Source organism: Telopea speciosissima, chromosome 3 (assembly GCF_018873765.1).
Source record: "Telopea speciosissima isolate NSW1024214 ecotype Mountain lineage chromosome 3, Tspe_v1, whole genome shotgun sequence".
Taxonomy (NCBI): Eukaryota; Viridiplantae; Streptophyta; class Magnoliopsida; order Proteales; family Proteaceae; genus Telopea; species Telopea speciosissima.
This window is the reverse complement of record NC_057918.1, coordinates 19,669,683-19,688,643: the sequence shown is the minus strand read 5'-3', so window position 1 is coordinate 19,688,643 and position 18,961 is coordinate 19,669,683. Positions and strand designations below refer to the sequence as shown.

Sequence of the window (18,961 nt, the reverse complement as noted above, 5' to 3'; positions counted from 1 at the left end):
TAGATGTTCTGGTGAGAACCCCTCCTATCTTCATCATCCCAATCACTTGATGCCGAGTCCTGTCTTTGTCTGTCCTGCAAAGACCTAACGAAGCCACCGCTGCATCTCTAACCCCCCCCTCTGGAAGTCGGGAATAACAATATTTACTACCGCCATCATTGTTTAGAACTGGTTACAAAATTGGGAATCTCAAATCTGCAATAAATTGTGATTATGTGAAGAATTACAAGTTCGTTGCAATGTTTGATGCTGATTTTCAACCAAACCCAGATTACCTTAAAAAGGATGGTTGGATTTATTGAATAAAAGACACAAGGTTTAGAGTTTCGCAACTCCAGATACCTTCCTCCACTATGGTGTTTTCCTCTGCTTGGGTGCTTGTAGAACCTTAACCCAAAGAAAAAAGGAAAAACTTTTAACTCCTCTTTTTTTTTTTTCTTTCCCTTACTGCATTGGATTTAGAATGAAAATAAAAGTTTAATAAGCTCTTTAGATTTTTGACTAGGAGATCTGGTTTTTGGTATTGCAACCTTAAATAAATTCTTATATTTTTCATGTTTTTCGAGATCTAACCCTTCTAGGTTTTTAACATTTGTTGGGCATTTCAACATTTTAGGGTTCATTTTTTGAGTGTTTCTAACTCTCGTCCACTACATTTCTAATCAATCAAGAGGGGGTGGGGGTTTAATGGCTCCAAGATCGGATTTTTATGTTGGTGGGCTGAGAAAATAAGGAAACTCCATGAGAACCCAAACTACTCTGTTGTGGAGATTGATGGTCCCAAAGGATCAGTGACGCTGAAAACCACTGAAACAAAATAGAGTGCCACACCACCACGGTGAAAACCAGAAAAACCAAGGGGGTGGGGCAAAGGGCGGATGTAGGGCCTGTCTCGGTTAATTGAGAAAAACATATTCAATGTCTACGATTTAGTGTAACTAAATCAACGGTTGGATTTGATCAATGTCCTGTATACTTATTTTCACACACGGCCCGCGACCTTTTCGCCTTATGACAGCATAACTCAAATTCGCCTTTTCTTCTCCTTCTTCCCAGAATAGCGGGCAAGTTCACTGATTCTTCCAACCCCTATGAATTTACATATATAAATAGAAGTTTTAATTTGCAGGAAATGCAGCCACAAGTGCATTCTCCAACGAATGGGAGAATACATGAAATGCTAAGGCCTTTCAGCTACGGATCAACATCAACTCAACTACTTTCCCTAGTGAGAAGTTTAACTAAGACTTATAGCAAAAGGAGGATCAATATCAAATACCATTCTTCCATGGCGACCACATCAAATCTAACGATAGAGAAGGAGGTTAAACCAACCCAGAAGACCAATTGCCCAGTACAGGTATGTTCGATCTCTAATGGAAGGGTTTGCTTGTACCCCTAGTTTTTTTTTTTTGGTTGGGAATTTCACGATCGGAATTGAATACTGTTGTTTCTGTAAATTTTTGCTGTGATTGGGTTTGTGGGCCGTCTCTAAGTTTATTTCTTTGAGCGTGGGAAGACCAATTTCTTCTTGTGGGTACTATCGATTGCGTCGAATTCTGCTCCATTTCCAGGCTTGTTATCATTATTCTTTTTCATTTCTTCCCTCTCTCATTTATTTAACTCTATTTAGTGTATTCGATCTTTTATCCAGGAGGAGTATGCATTTTTTTTTTCTGAGAAAGATGTACACCGTGATAATGGGGTTATTCTTACTGCCCATCATTAGATTGGTCTTGAGGTTTTCCTTACTAAATCCAATTTGTAGTTTATCTGTGATGTATATCTATTCTTTCCTTCTTGTAGTTCTTGTATTTTAACTTTCATTTTTGTACATTCTTTTGCGGTAGCATGCTATACACTTACTATAGTTGAGTTTGATCCCTCATAGTTGTACATTTTTTTCGTTTACAATGTCAGTGAATGTTTCTTTGTTATTTATCGACAAAGAAGGAGTTGAGGGATGAGGAGAAAAGAAGAAGAATGAGTTTTCTTTTTCAGTTATGGTTTCACTGCACAAATTGATCTGATCTCTGCATGAACAATTTTTTTAATTCTTTTTTTCCTTGAAGGATGAATTATTTAGAGGGTGGATCTCGGGGGCAACGGTAAGGTTGCCCTATTGCGACCAAGTCGGGAAACAACCTCTGTCACACTCCGGCCAGGTTATTAAGGGCCAAGTGTGGCGGAATGTCTCTGACATCCAACCAATCCCCAAGGATCACAAGTGCAGTACCCTATTCACAATCATTGCTGACAGATACAGTAATCAGACGCAGCGGAAACAATTTAATTAATAGAGATAACATCATTAGTAAGAGAAGTCTAAATGATATTTCATTTATATAAATGATAAGGCTTGTGATACAACTATACAGTTCTCAAAGGTGGCACAGAGTAAAAGTATACAAGAAACTATACTATAACTATATAAAGCATTTATAAAGCATAAAAGAGTGGGGAGGTAGCCTGGACTATCAGGCCAAGATCAGGAGGTTGCGCAATCATCACGTGCGCACGAAGTATCGTGCGCTTCAAACTCCAACGCCGCAAAGCCAACATTAGAAGTAATTAAATCACCTGAAAAATAAGGATATCCACAGGGGTGAGCTCTCCACTGAGCCCAGTAAGGGGGAGGGGAAGCACACATATACAGTAAATCATGATGCATGTCCTAACTAGTATGCTCCTAGCACAGTTCTAAGTCTCATGAGGTTTAAGTACTACGAGTAGTAGATGCTAGCCTCGAAGAGAACCCGCCAGGAAAGCATGACACAAGGCAGCTAACCCGACAAACCCCCAATGACCAACCGGAAAGCATGACACAAGGCAGCTCTAGACGTCGGTCACCCGAGCGAAACCATTCCACTACGGTGAGGACCCGCCAGATCGGCATGACACCAGACAGCGGACTCGACAAACCCTCAATGACCAACCCTGTCTGTTTATTCCCACAGCGGAGCGGACACGCTAATATGGGACAGAAGATGGCACCCCGGCATGTCCCTTCGACTGTACCACGGGTTGTCCAACACCTTTCCCCTTGTTGGCAAGGGGCGTAGTACTGGGTTATAAATAACAACCTAACCCAGTGCAATCTAATTATGATGTTATAATCATGGATTGAGTTATAGAGTACTGATTTCCATCATCAATAATTTCATATAAATAATATATCAGTGCAATGCAATGCAACATGCTCATATGTAGCCTAGTTCACAGTGCATTCTAATGCATTAAAAACAAGCTAGGAAACTATATGTCTCAGATACAGTTATAATGATGCATAGCATGACAATCAATACAACATAGAAATTAAGATGATAAACACACAGAAATTAAGGTCAAGATCCCCTTACCTGTAGTTGTAGCTAGCCTAGGTGAATAAACTCCAATAGGCAGGCAAGAACAGACCAAGATAGTCCTAAATATGAGACAATAAAATTATAGATTAGTTATAGAAGGAATCCTAGGTCAGTTACCCACCAACAATCCAACAAACAGACTAGAAAACAGTAGAAACAGCCCTAAACAACATACCAAACACCATGCAATAGGTTCTGGGATGGTCCAAGGTCAAGTCCCAAGGGGTCTAGGTCATAAGGGCACAAAAATGGGGGAGCTGGATGCAGACTTCCAGGGAGCCGGTCAACCGCCCCTGGGCCTGCAACAGCATCCGGGTCAGTGTCCGAATTTGAGGTTTTTGCTTGAAATGGCCAGATCTTGACATGCATGGGTCAAATTTGGTGTTTTAATACCATTTCAAGGTGGGTCAGTCTATTTTGGGTTCCAATTTCACAAATGTTTAGCTAATTTAGGAATTTCATAATTTAAACCTAAATTTCTTATCTAGGTTTCATGGACTAGTCATTGGGGACAGAAATTGGGCTTATTAGAGGTACTACCATGGAAATTCAGGCATAATTGAGCCTAAATAGCATTAGGACATCAAGCAATTGGGTAGATTTCTTATTACTTGAGCTCAAACTTAGAGCTTTAATGGCAGAATTTTATTTTAGGTATACTTAGACTGAAATCAAGTAAATTAATAGGAGAAGGAGATAGAAATAGCAAGAGTTCTCAAGGCTTACCTGAAATTGATAGAGAACAGCCTTGCAATGGAGGTTTCAAGTCCAAAATCGGATGAGGGAGCTAAGCCTTCAAGAGCAGCCCCAATTTCTCTGTACTTCTCTTCTCTTTTCCTCTTTCTTTCTTTCTCTCCTAAGCTGGAACGAATTTTCAGTTTTCTCTAACTTGTAAAGTGATTTGTAAATAGTATAAGAGAAGTTATATATATATATATATATATATATAGATATATAGGATACTTAACCACTAAGGGGCAGAATGGTCTTTTGGCCATAATTTATTTCTAAAATTGATTCTTTTGTATTTATTACCTTATTTCAGCTATAGAATGATGTCATGCGACATCAGGGATGATCCAGATACGGGTAACTGTCCGGAATTACATTCCCCACTGGGGAACTAGGTCCCACAGAGTCAATTTTACTAAACTACCCTTCTAACCCTATTTGGTCGTACAAAACATTATATAAATATATTTTAAATTATACTTACATTGAGTTTAATTGAGGGAGAGGTCCTGCAGCCTGTCCAGCCAGCAGACCCGACACAGGTAGCTCTGGTGCGGGGTCCCACTAGGTAAAAACTACTATTCTGCCCCTAATACACTAATTTATTAAAAATACAACATATATGCATATAAAATGGGATTCTTACCTGGGATTCGGCCTAAGACAGAGAGAGGCTTTGCAGGCCATCAAACCAGCATGCCAAGCACAGGAAAAGATGTGATGCTGCCCATAGCTTGAGGTTAGCATGGGAAATATTGAACCAAAATCTAAAATCACTCGGGTTCCAAAAGTTCAATATTTTTTTTTTTTTTCGGGGTTTTACAGCCTCTCTGCGAAGCAGGGGTAAGGCTGTAGACATTATGACCCTCCCCAAACTCCGCAGTGGCGGGAGCCTCATGCACTGAGTTCGCCCTTTTTAAGGATGAATTATTTGGGTGTTGAGTTTGTCATACCTACCTAACTTTGTCCGTCTTTAGCAGTCCAAAGAGTATCATGTGTCCTTCCTTGGCCTATCTACCATCCCCATAAAGAAGTTGCTTGCTAACTAGTTAGTAGTTACTAAAATAGTAATTTTGAGGCATCCAAACTCAAGCTTGAAAGCCCCTTTCCTATATGGGTGGCTTTAGCTTACTTCTGCACATGGCTTGCAAACCAGGGCCATATTCTGTCTTTAGAGATTTCATGCTGAAAAAACCCCCAAAGCCCTATGTTTATATGAGTTTCTTGAGTCATTGTGCCTATTAGGTGTCACCCAAGTTCAAGAATCGGTCCTTCCATAAAAATACTGTCGAAAGGGTGAAGATCAAGATGCTTTGTACAGAAAATCCTTTGAGAACTATATTATCCTTTATTATTTATCATACCCAGGTCTAAATGCACTTCTGCTTCCAAAACTTTTAGTCAAGAGGTTTAGATCAAGTATCCTTTTGTGTTATGGGCCTGTTTGGATAATGGCACATTGTTGATTGTTCCTGTTCTTGTGCTATGCTATTCCAGGAACGTTCTAAGCAATAATATTGCATTTGGCATCAACGTGCCAGGATAAGTTGACTGACATACCATTCCATCTACTTCTCTCATATAGTTTTGGGTAAATTACACTTGGGATACCTAACGTTTAGAGAAATTATGCCTGGATATCTCACGTTTAATATATTATGTGTGGGGTATCTCGCATTTCATAATTATTATGTTTGGATTACTATGTTTGAGCTACCTTTTTTATTCATATTTCCAATTTTTCTCATAGATATTATGTTTGGCAACACACTTTTTCCTTTCCTTCTCTGACCAATCTGCCGCAGCATCCACCTGTAGTGGGGAGAGAGAGAATAGAGGGGGGGGGAGATGCAGAGATTCAGCCAGGGGAGAGGGGGAAATAGAGCGGGAGAGAGATGCAGAGTGTGAGCAGACAGAGAGAGAATGGGGGAGATAGACTAGGGGAGAGAGAAGCATAGCAGGGGAAGAGAGAAATAAAGTGAGGGGAGATGCAGAGTGTGAACAATTAGAGAGACAGAGAAGCAGAGTGGGCGCTTGCGAGGGGCAGGAGATCGTCGGGGGCGTAATAAGTGGTGGATTATGGCGGCGGAGAGCAGGGAAGAAGGCTGCTGGGATGCGCTGCGGAGGGGTGAGAGAGAGTGAGGGACAGGATGCTGTGGGAGGGGGTGCAGGGAGGGAGCGGAGGGCCAGTGTGTGTGGGATGGAGCAAAGAGTGAACTGGGGGAGCGAGGAATGGGGAGAGGGCGGTTGCCCAACGCCTTCAACAATCAAGCTTCTCCATCGAGGCACTTACACGAATTCTCACTCTCCACCTTCAACATTTGTGCCGAGACCATCATACACAATTCCATTGTCATTTCTCTCATCAATCACATAGCTTTAACTACTGTAGGTGCATATTTATCTCAATAACCCACTGTTCTTACTGATTTCTTCCTTTCCTCACGGATTTAAGTGGTTGAAGCACAATTCGTTGATGTACCCCCAAATTGGGAAGTTCATTTATATGACTTGTGAAAATCTCAAGTTGATAAGGCAGACTATTGAGTGGTTGAACACTATTCATGTGAAGGGAGAATTTCTTGGTCTCTCTTGTAAAGGCAGGAGGTGATATTTTGCTACACAACACCTAAGAGTTGGCAGAGATTGTTAGTTATTAAGAGATCAATGGAGGCAGGAGGGAGTGGATGCGGTTTGTTGTTAGCCGCTGTCCTTCACTGTTGGGTTACGAAGAAGTGAAATTGTGTAGAATTTATACTTGGACATGGGTATGAATGAGAGCACAGAAGGGCGGGGGTGTGGGAGGCAGAGAGAGCGGGGGAGGAAGAGAGAGAAAGAGAGAGGGGGGCCGCGAGTGTTCATCGGGGGAGGGAGAGATGTAGAGGGTGGGTGACATAGATGCATAGGATGACAGCTGGGCATCGAGGTAGACAACTGGGAGGCCTGGCGGTGCTTTGCTCCTTGGAGACGACGGTAGCTGAAACTGACCCTTTCCGGCTGAAAGACCACTTCTGTTTCGTCAGAGGAGGTGATGCTGGTAGGGAGGAGTTTCTGCAGATGGTGGTATGGGTGAAGTTGGAAATAGGAAAAGGGGTACCCCAAACATAATATATCAAATGTGAAGTACCCTAGGCATAGTTTCACTAAATATTAGGTACCCCAAGTCTACTTTACCCTTAAGGCTGTGTTTGGTTGGATTGAAATGGATAGAAAAGAAAAGAAGAGGAAAAAGTATTTCAAAAGAAAATAAAAGAAATGGGAAGTTTTTTTTTTTGTGGCTGTTTGGTTAGGCAGAGAAAAGAAAAAAATTTACTATAATGTGAGTCCCACCATCACAACACCCCTCCCTAATCCATTTTGTAAGTCCTCAAACTCACCTTCAACCCAGCAAACTCCAGTTCGTTGTTGATCCTGCAGCGTCATGTCTACTCAAGATCACCAATTGAAGCAATGAGATAACGAGCACCGGCCAACAGAACGAGAGATGAGTTAGGATTAAAAAAGGCATCTCTCATGGCGTAAGGAAAGGTCAGATTTTGAGATTGTGTGGGCTCTGGAAAGACCCAATTAAGATTTCACTACCTTCTTTCAGTTTGAGATTCTGTGGCACGTTCTTGAATTCGAGACTCCACTATGGCATGATTGGCATCCACTTCAACAACATAATACAGTTCTCAGTTGGAGCAGGTGGCGACATTGTAGAAACAAGTGTTGGAATGGGTAAGTGGGAGGGGAAACGTGTACCAAACAAAGGTGTTGAGAGAGAGAGAGAGAGATGAACTCCAAGTCCTTCGCACATGCAGTCTTATCAGTGACTACCCAGAGATCAGAAAGCCGGTTAACCAAACGAGAATATTGCCATTGTTGACACCATAGTCCCAGACGAGATAAACGTTTCGAGCTAGCTCTCTGCCTCTGAACACAAACTTCTTCTGCTTCTTCACAGCACGAACTCCAAGTCCTTAGCACATGCAGTCTTAATAGTGACTACCCAGAGATCAGAAAGCCGGATAACTTAACGAGAATATTGCCATTGGCGACACCATAGTCCCGGACAAGAGAACCGCTTCGAGCCAGCTCTCTGCCTCTGAACACCAACTTCTTCTCAGCGAACCCTTTACAGGTCTGAATCCTCAGTAATCAGTATCAAGTACTCGCATTGGAATCACAGAATCAGCAACAATGAGGTAAATTTGGATGGATTCTCACTCGAGGGCCTGATTGGCAATGGAAATAGAGGGGCATGTGCAGCTTCATATCGAATGGGATTAAGAGTAGCACCAGCGGTAGACAATTCTATTCCCTTGAAAAAGTAATTTGACTTCTGAGCCCAAGATTTAGATATTAGAATAGAAGTTCTAAAGCCCAAAACCCATCTAACAATTTCACATGATTCTGTCTGACTGGGCCGTTGAATTGAAAGAGAGATCTACCTAATGATCCAAGAACCTAAAAGGGGAAAAATAACACGGGACAGAGTAGACAAAAAAAAAAAAGAGACAATAAAGTGCAAACAGTTCCATTATCTATGCTTCACACTTCAAATGCATGAGGAAGCCTGTGAAATGCTGCAATGTATAAAAAACAAGCAGAGAATAAGAGAGAGCGGCAATCTGGAGGAGGAACAATGCCAAGATCCGGTGGCGATCGTGCAGTGCACCATACTCTCTCCCGGCTCTCCCCGATGATCTTTCTCTCTGGTTCTCCGGCTAGAATTTCTCTCCCTTCCTCTGTTCCTTACTTCTCTCTCTCTCTCTCCGTCCTATAGTCTCCCCTCTCTGCTTTCCTTCCCCATTCTCTCTCCTTTTCTTTTTTCCCCTCTCCCTCTCCTATCTCTCCCATGTTTTTCTTTGCAATCTCTCTTCGTCAGCATACTTTCTCCCCTTCTGTACAGTCTTCTCGGTTGAACTCATTTTTTTCTCAACCTCACAGCGAGATAAATTCTGGGACAGTGATAGAAGAAAGGTGCAAGCCTCGAAGAATTTTTAATTTTTAAATGCAGAATCTTCTATCCACACACAGACATCCAAACTGCAAGAAAATCGTACAATTTTTGTACGGTTTTCTTCTCTTTCTTTTCGTTTCTATCCAACCAAACACAGCCTAAGTTTATCTCCTAGTTTAAGTAGCATATATAATTTAATTGCCTTACAAAAATATATCTTATCCAGAAGTGAAACACAGGCTTAAAACATGCTAATGAAAAAAAAAAGGTCAAAATTAAATGCCAGTACAATAAAAACAAACAAAAGAAATTCTCTTGGTACACTATAGTAAGCTCCTAGGTGATGGCAATTATGTTGAAAAAGTTCTTAACTATGTTGGCACAAACACACAGCTTTATGGTGGGTGTCCTTGTAGCGAATTTTCTTAGAAAGACTTAATGCAGTACTAATCCCGGACAGATGAAATCCAGTGGTGACTAGCTTGCGACAGGATTGCAGGTAATAAGGACAAACCAGAAGGATCAAAGGCCCTGATCTGGTCAATATACTGGTCGAACACTCTATTTGGTATAGGGATTACTCAAAATTGTGAAGCAATCCAATGGTCAGATTGTAAAATATGTCTTAATCCTTCTTAAGATATGAAACTGAAATTAGGGAGTTCTGAACAGAATCAGTTAAGGGACTAATTTGTTGATTAGTCAGTAAACAGAATCTTTAACTGAAACCAGAAGTCGGAATTGTAAGATCGATTCAGTAAATACGAGATTTTGAAGAAGCAAGAATAAACAGTAGGACTCTTGAAAACGATAGGATCTTTTTTGAGTTTTTGAAACTAAAACTGAAACTAAATAGAAAGAGAATTTAGAAAAAGATATGATCAGGAATCTCCACCTGAACTGCAGGGCTGGCATCACCACCAGTACCCCAACACTGAAATCACCACCAGGGAGCCTATTGAATCACCACAGTTGGGAGCATTTTGAGTCACCACAGAATCAAAGGCAAAATCCAATCCTTCCTTACTCAAATTCGTGTACCAGGCTGTAGCCCCTTACAATATTATATGGAAGACCCAAAAACACAAACTCAAAAAAGAAAGGCCTAACCAATCCAATCCTTATATGATAAGGGAACTTAAAGTTAAACTAATTTGATGCAGACTAATAGCAGGATCTGCTGGTGATTTGCATAAGAAAGAGAAATAACCCTGTTGGTAGTTGATACAGCTGCCACAGGTACAAAGCAGAGAGAGAGAGAGAGAGAGAGAGGGGAGAGAAGGAGAAGCACCAACCTCACTTCAATTTCTATCAATCAATTCTATCCACTCATCAGTCCAATTCTATGGGCTGTTTAAGCCTTACATATATTTATATAAAGTAAAAATTAGAAACAATCATAACTCAATCTCCTTCCATCGACCAGCCTACATGAAGGAGTTCTAAGTTGACTTAAACTCTTGAAATAAATACCAAACAGAATAGATAATCTCTTCCCTTGCGCAGGTTAAGAGAAGAGCCCTAAAACAAGTAAATAACAAAACTATAAAAGACTTAAACTAAAAAGGAAACTCTTCCATAGATAGATGCTTTAGAAAGAGTCCTAAACTAACTCAAAACTAACCTTATCTCCTCTAAAATGGGTCCAACAAATTGATTGACAGCTACCTTGTAAGAAACATCCTAACTGTAGCTAATGGGCCCCACTACTAATACTAACTACATAATTAAAATACTAATTTCATGTACCCCCTAAACCCCCACTTTTGGTTCTTATAAATTAAGCCCATTAGTTATAAAACATTTAAAACAAAAGCCCATAACCAAGTACTCTCAAAATGAGCTCTAGTGTTTAACCGAAACTGCATTATTCCCTCCTTGTTTGAAAAAAAACTCGCCATCAAGTTTGTAGAACAAGAGAATCATCTCCGCTCAATCGGCATCGACGATCAGCCACCATGATTTGACGAATCGACGCTTCTCTCGGATAACACGGCATAACAAGTGACCGTCAGAATTTTGTCATTGAAGATCTATTGTGAAAGAACAAATTCAATACCCTTGTGATATCCATAGAGTCAATTGTGATTTGCTCCTCTTCAACATAATCTTCCATAGGAGACTCTTGATCGTCGATCATATCATCGATTAAATTATCTTTGATTCCGATCATGGGCTCCTCTTAAGGGTTTTTGTCATCAAAGGCTTCCCCAATCAACTCGTATTCTTTATCTTCCACGCATTACTCAATGAGTGAAACCATTTTGTTGATGGAAGTTTCCATACGATTTGATGCGATCAGCAATTGGCTATTAAATTCCTTACATTGGCATCATTCTCCTTACTTCTCTTGTTATTATTCATCTTTATTAACTTTCTGTTGCAATTATCCATTGATTCTGTTTTCTGGGCGGTAGTTGCTGTCCTGCAATGTTGGGTCTAACCTATTCACTTTGAAAGTTAGTACTGTGACTGTATTCCTTAGGGCAATTCTGCATGTAGAATTGGAAGTTAATATGTTATAAGATTCATGAGATTTCTGATCCCAATCTGACTTCGTTTGGAGTTGTCCGCCTGAAACCATTTCAGCAATTAAATCCCTTTTCTTCCTTAATGTATCAGGTGCCTATTGGTTGTGTTCATGAAGATTGGGAGTGGGGATCCGTAGTTTGAAATTCTAGATCAACCGGTGATTATTTGGGTGTGTTGTTCTCACCTGAAACAATTTCTCCACTGGTTTTCTGGCTCTCATCGCAAGGAAGAAGGTCATACGGTAACCATATTTTATATGTCACAATAACCTGTAATTTTCCCAAAATACCCTCCCCCTCCCTCTTAATTCTATGTAGTCCTTTTAGTCATTATTAGTTTTGTCCTAACCTCTTTTTCCTTTTGTAAGGTTGGAGACATCCCCTTCCCCATGGTATATTAATTTCTTATTTTATTCCTCTCATTTCCACAATTGCCCCTACCTGGCTCCCTTTCTCTGTTATCCTCTATTATCCTTATTTTCATTTTGCTTACTAAGTATCATCTCCACTTGTATCCCTTCCTGTTGAGTTACCTGCACTGTCAAATTCTGGTTTATTACAAGTTTGCCACTCCCCCTTTGCAACCTTTGCTATATTTGCCAGAACTGCCATTTTCTCTCTAGTTTTTGTTGCTATACATTTGGGTGGGTCCATAGAGACCCAAACTTTAGGGTTTCAACCCCTGTTTCGCATCATGGGTAGAGCATAAAATTATCATAGATTGTTCCATTGATACCGTAACGCTTTCTTGGACCAGCACGAACCCGTTTGGAAGTCCAGATTGAGAGGAACTGGGCCCAAATCTGGTTTTGGTCCAGTAGGATATTTAGACATTAATTTGAATTGATCTTGTAATCTTTTATTTGATTTTATTCTATTTATTTTTGGCTTAGATATGTTGGAAATTAGATTGAGTTTTTTCTACTCCATACCCAACACTTAAAAAAGTAATCATCTTTCATCCAATCTAGATAAGTTTATCATCCTTATTAAGAGGGGGATCAACCAGAATATGAAGTTTTTCCCTTGAACCAATATAAGCCTCGCAACTTGTTTCCACAATAATAAAATTGAAGAATTCAACTTAGATGAAATCTGAACAGTATTTGCATCACTAGACAGTTTACCATCACTTATATTAGCCATTCTACTACTCCGACTCCAAGCAATAAAGTGAAAAAAATCAATCAATGAATTCACCTAGAGGGAGAAGAAAAAAATCACACTGCTAACAAAATCTCCTTCACTGTTGCACAAATGAAGAAGATCTACTGCAGTAGATACTCGTAAAATCCACACAATAGATGCACAGATCACAAACACAGGCACCAGCACATTCAAACACAGCAGGTCATTCCCTCCCTTTGTTGATTTTATTTAGAAGGGAAAGACGGTGCACGATACAGGGACACACCCTACTGATAAAGCCAGCAACCATTAGGCTGTGGTACACACAGCTAAGAGAAGAAAGAGAAACTGATTTCTGGTTCTGCAGAGAGGAAAACCAGAAATTGATTTAGAATAATCTGAAAAAAGAATAGAAAGAGACAGAAAAGTGAATGGTACCCTATGATGTCAAATGAATATAAAGATGCCTCAGATCAGTGCTTTCATACAATGTAGCAGACCTGAACACTGAATAGAGCAGAACAAAGAGGGGAAAAAAAGAGAGAAAAGAAAGTAAAGAAAGGACAGATCGATCAAGGAGAGAAATTCCCCTTGATCTGGTTTATGTGTATATATAGAACACTTAGCAGAGAACTGATCCAATACTTCTCACAATATGATCCAGTACTTGTCTACTTAATAAAGTATGATTCAGTACTCCTCACCAACAAATTTCTTACCGATGCATTTGTTGGCTTACCGTTGAACACTTTTCATAGAAAAATTGCTCCAGTAAATTGATTCATAGCTGGTTTTTTAAGAATCGCCAAATTTCACGATATCAGCTGTGTCATAAGGCTATTGCACTTCCCATCAAATGAGGACCCTGCTTTGGATTCTTAGAATCTCCTCAAATTTAGCTATAAAGTTTTCCAAAGAAACTGTTTCTAGTGTTCTGTCATGCATGGAGCTCATATACTCAGCCCCATAACTCTAACATAATCTGTACAAGGGGTATACCTAGTGTAACTTATGCTGGCTAGAATGTTGAAGTACTTTATAATCATCCTACCTTCATTCTATGTACCTACATCTTGATGCCTGTTGCCAATTGATATATTTTTGCTTCATAAAGATAGCACATTTACTTCTCATTGGCACCTCTTAATTCTTGGCCCTTTTAGACTTTTATGTTACTCCTTTTTATCAATGAAGTCTAATTCTTTTAAGAACTCATTTTTGTCATTGATTCTCTTAAACGGACACCATGCCATATTTACGTGTTAGATGCATGTAGACACTGTTTCTTGAGGCACACCGACTTTCTTATCTGTCCATTGAGCTCTTGCTATTTATTTATATTTTATATGATTTATCGTTTTCATCAGATTTTGTGACTACACTCCTTGTGTATTGCATTTGAGAGAACCAATCTTTACTTAATGAATATAATGAGATGAAAGGAATTGTATGGAAATATTGGCCTTTTGGGTTTTCTAAGATGAGTCTGGAGACCGAGATAAACCATATGTTTGTCCAAGTTCTGCACTAGTTGCTTGTTTAGTTGAGGTGTTTGGTTCACTGAGTCAAAGCTAAAATACTAGTCAAATGGCAACGCTACTCATTCTTTCAAATTGCCAAATATGTTGGTTAGTTTGGGCACTTGGTGGTTTTGAAAATTTGGAGTTTTATTCACTAAGAAAAGGTAAAGTCTTAATGTGTTATGTGGTTGTCAATTAAGAAGAAACATTGGTAGAGGAGGAATAACGTACTTCTATGTCATGTAAACTAAGTGAATGCCATTTGATCATTGCTGGTATTTCCTTTTGTTTATTTTTCCCTCATTTGATTATGCCAAACCCTTTAGCATAGATCCTAGAGTCCCCATTTAGTTGGGATGAGGCTGAGTTGACTTTAATGTCCCTTGCAGAATCTTTCATACAATGCATTAGAGGTGTCCGATCATTATGCTTTGATGGACCTATTATATTCATCTCTTAGAAAGAAAGAACTTAAAATCAAAATACTTAAAATTTCTCTATTCATTTATACAAAACTTCCACCCTGAATATACTTTAATGGGGGATGGATGTCTGTGATCATTAATCAATTTGTGTTCCTCTGATTCTTTCCTTTTAATCTTCAGGTTGCAAAGCGCTTGGAGAAGTTCAAGACCACAATATTCACACAAATGAGCATTCTTGCCATCAAACATGGAGCAATTAACCTTGGCCAAGGCTTCCCAAATTTTGATGGTCCTGACTTTGTTAAAGAAGCAGCCATTCAAGCTATTAGAGAGGGCAAAAACCAATATGCTAGGGGATATGGTGTACCTGACCTCAATTCTGCAGTGGCCGCCAGGTTCAGGAAAGATTCTGGATTGGAGGTTGACCCTGAAAAAGAAGTGACTGTTACCTCTGGATGCACTGAAGCAATTGCTGCCACCATGTTAGGCTTGATAAATCCTGATGATGAAGTGATAGCCTTTGCTCCATTTTATGATTCTTATGAAGCCACACTTTCCATGGCTGGAGCCAAAATAAAATCCATCACCCTCCGGCCGCCAGATTTCAAAATCCCAATAAATGAGCTCAAGGCTGCTGTCTCAAAGAACACTCGGGCAATACTTATAAACACTCCACATAATCCCACTGGGAAAATGTTCAGTAGGGAAGAGCTCAATGTGATTGCATCTCTTTGCATAGAGAATGATGTGCTGGTCTTTTCTGATGAAGTTTACGACAAGTTGGCATTTGAAGAGGATCATATTTCTATTGCTACACTTCCGGGCATGTATGAAAGGACTGTGACCATGAATTCTCTAGCCAAGACTTTCTCCTTAACAGGATGGAAGATTGGGTGGGCCATAGCTCCACCACATTTGACATGGGGAGTCAGGCAGGCACACTCATATCTCACCTTTGCCACCTGTAGTCCAATGCAATGGGCAGCTGTGGAAGCTCTACGAGCTCCAGATTCATACTATGAAGAACTAAGAAGGGATTACATGGTGAAGAAAACAATATTGGTTGAGGGGCTGAAGGCTGTTGGTTTCATAGTGTACCCATCAAGTGGGAGTTTCTTCGTGGTCGTAGATCACACTCCTTTTGGGTTTGAAAATGATGTTGCCTTCTGCGAGTATCTGATTAAGCAAGTGGGTGTTGTAGCAATCCCTACTAGTGTTTTTTACCTCAACCCAGAAGATGGAAAGAATCTGGTACGGTTCGCCTTTTGCAAAGATGAGCAGACTCTTAGGGATGCAGTTGATCGGATGAAAGAGAAGCTGAAAAGATGAAACAATTTTATGTGTTAAGTATCTGGTCACAATTTAAAATAATTAAAAAAAAAAACAAAAAAAAAACATGTATTTCACCATTTCTATGCTGGGAAATGCTGGAAAGCTTGATTTTATGGCAGATGGTCATTTGTTTTTTGGTCCTAATTTTTAGGCTTAAAACATTTGTCTCAGGGAATTTTCTTTGTCAACTGTTGGAAGACATTTTGTTTTGAATGGATTCAGGTGGATTTACATGAGAAGTTTTAATTTACATTTTTTCAAAAGCAATTATATGTTTTCCGTGTAAGATACAATTATGCATATGTTGGGATTGTATATAATTGTATGTATGGGAAAGAGAACGCTACTGCTCAAAGACACAGGGGTGCTCAAAATGACACCGTGCCTCCAGAAATTTCTGTCTTTCCATGGGGTGTGGCGGTCATTTCGCACACCTCTGTCTATGGGCACAGAGGCCACGCTCCTGGCTAGAAATGCATTGGAAAATGATCTTTGTCTAGGAATGTGGTCTACGCCAGCACTCCCATGAGTCTATTTCTCTCCTTCCCATGTGAAAAGACATCTCTGCCCATTTATTTTGAGGAGAGAGATAGACACATAAGAGTGCTGGCATAGGCCATACTCTCAGATAGAAAACTGTTTTCTTATATATATATGGGAAAGAGAGCGTTACCTGGGTGTGTGTAGTACATTGCCCCTGTGCGGCTGTGCCCAGACACAGGGATACGTGAAATGACCGTTGTCCCTGGGAATTTCCACCTTTTCATGGGGGATGCAGCAGTCATTTTGCACACCCTTATGTCTGGGTGTAAGGGCAGCGCACAACACATAGAGCTGGATTCATATTCTCGTACAAGAATGGGTGTGAGCCGCCAGATGGCAGAACCTTAGTTAGTAAGTACGCGTATTATACGCGTACCCGAACTTTTGAACGAATAATACTCCCATCCCCGCACTTTCCCGTATTTTTATAAAAAATGCGATTTTTAACCGATCGAGTATTATACTCTTATAATTCGGGTATTATATGGTTTATACTTTTTTTTAACCCTAATGTTTAAAAATAAATAAAAAAAAAACCCAAAAGATTAGAATTTAGAAACAATTTCACTCTCCCTTTTGCGATTTGCGTCGAACACTCCAACCCTAGCAGGCAACAGCAGCCCCCCTCCATCTCCAATCATCCTCCCCATCTCCGTTCAACACCTGCGATCGTCAAAGCTTCGACAACGGCGACGTTTCTCCTTTATGGTTAGTATCCCTTTCTTTATTTCTTCTTCCACTGTTGTTCTTCCACTGTGGTTAGTAGCTCTTTCTTTATTTCCTACTGTTTGCTAAATAAACGAAAAATCACAAGTTCCAACTGCATCTCCATGGAAAATTGAAACAAAAAGCCTTTTTGATTCTCACCACAATCCACATTCAGCACTGAATACATCTGGGCTTTTCTTTCTCTTTCTCTTTTGCTTGTGTCTGCTTTAATTTTGCCCCTTCTTCCCTTCCAGCCTTTTCTATTTCCACTTCTAATTCGCGGCTCACTTAAAAGTATATTCACAGGCCCATGAATGCCCCTTTAACCGCTACTGCTAGGTCCACATTCTGCAAATAAAAGAAATGTTTGCAGCTTTGGACCTATCCTCTGTAATAGACTATTATATTGATATTTTATGGTTTAGAGACTACTTTATTGATATTTTGGTATGTTAAATGATAATCTTAGAGATGTAATATAGGATATTATATTATTGTGTTTATTTTAGTTCATAAAATCATGATATTATTTTGTTTATTAGGTGGTGAATGCATGTTATATAATGAATATATGCCCCTTTTTTTAAAAGTATTATTGCCTTCTATGCTGTATTATACACATATTAAACGTGCATCATATTATTACTGTATGCATTTTATGAAGCCGGATTTTTTAAAAGTATTATTACCGTCTAGTCTGTTTAATTGCCGTACGTATCCATTCCCATTCAATTCCCGTTCCTGAACTTACTAACTAAGGGCAGAACAACATCAATACCTGAAAACGATTAGAGCAACACCTCCGTAATGCGAGTCTGCTTCCGCATTTAAAATGCCAATGGGGATACCCAACGTTTGGTGAAATTGTACAATAGACACCTGATGTTTAGAATCTTGTCATTTGAGGTATCTCATGTTTTAGAATATGATGTTTGTGATACCTCATGTTTTACCATATGACATTTGAGGTTCTCTTTTTTTGTAAATCCCAATTTTACCCCTCCCTTACCCAATCTTTCTTCACCATATTTGTCAGGTTTCTGAGCTTGAAAGTCTCGTCTTTGGTGTATGTGGGTTTACTGGGGTCCATTCCATTATCTAGTAAAATCTCTGGCCTTTCTTCTCTGGAGTTATTCAACATTAGTTCAAATTTGTTGTTTGATACAATTCCTCACGAGGCTTCGTTTATGGAGAAGCTACAAACGCTCCTGCAGGTCCTTCTTGTGTTGGTGATTGCAGGGGCTGAGCAAAGGGTATGGGTGGTAGGGTTAATGTTGCGGATGGGACTACGCGAATGCATGGCTTGGTCGTAGCGATTGAAGGGTGGTGTGAAATGGTGGAGCATACGCCTACCTAGATCTCGGTTCGGCTTATGGTGCTTGTCTCGTTACAACTAGGTATTAAAATAACATCTTTTTCACAATTCCGGGGTTTTGACGGACTGACAGACACTGAGATCCTACAAGAAGGAGGTGGTGGTGCGATGACGATGGGGTTTGATTGTGATTAGGGTATAATTGGAATTTTAAAAAATAATACCTCAAATGCAATTTATCAAACATTAGGTATCCAAAATAATATCATCTTTTTTGTATTTTTCTCCAATTTCCTCCACAAATAATAATATCCCCAAAAGACAAAATTTCCTTTCGATTTACTGTCTCAGTGAAACAGAGTAGCTCTTGAATAAATTTTAGTTCATTAAAGAGAGGACGAAATACGGTGTTTACGA

The 18,961-nt window shown here is 39.7% G+C and overlaps 1 protein-coding gene across 1 annotated transcript; it reads left to right on the top strand.

The window, feature by feature from the left end:
- Positions 1-1,126: 1,126 nt before the first annotated feature.
- Positions 1,127-16,017, top strand: LOC122655950 (probable N-succinyldiaminopimelate aminotransferase DapC). Its single transcript, XM_043850349.1, has 2 exons — positions 1,127-1,360; positions 14,827-16,017. The coding sequence occupies exons 1-2, from the start codon at positions 1,133-1,135 to the stop codon at positions 15,973-15,975; spliced, it is 1,377 nt and encodes a 458-aa protein (XP_043706284.1). The 5' UTR covers positions 1,127-1,132; the 3' UTR covers positions 15,976-16,017.
- Positions 16,018-18,961: the final 2,944 nt, after the last annotated feature.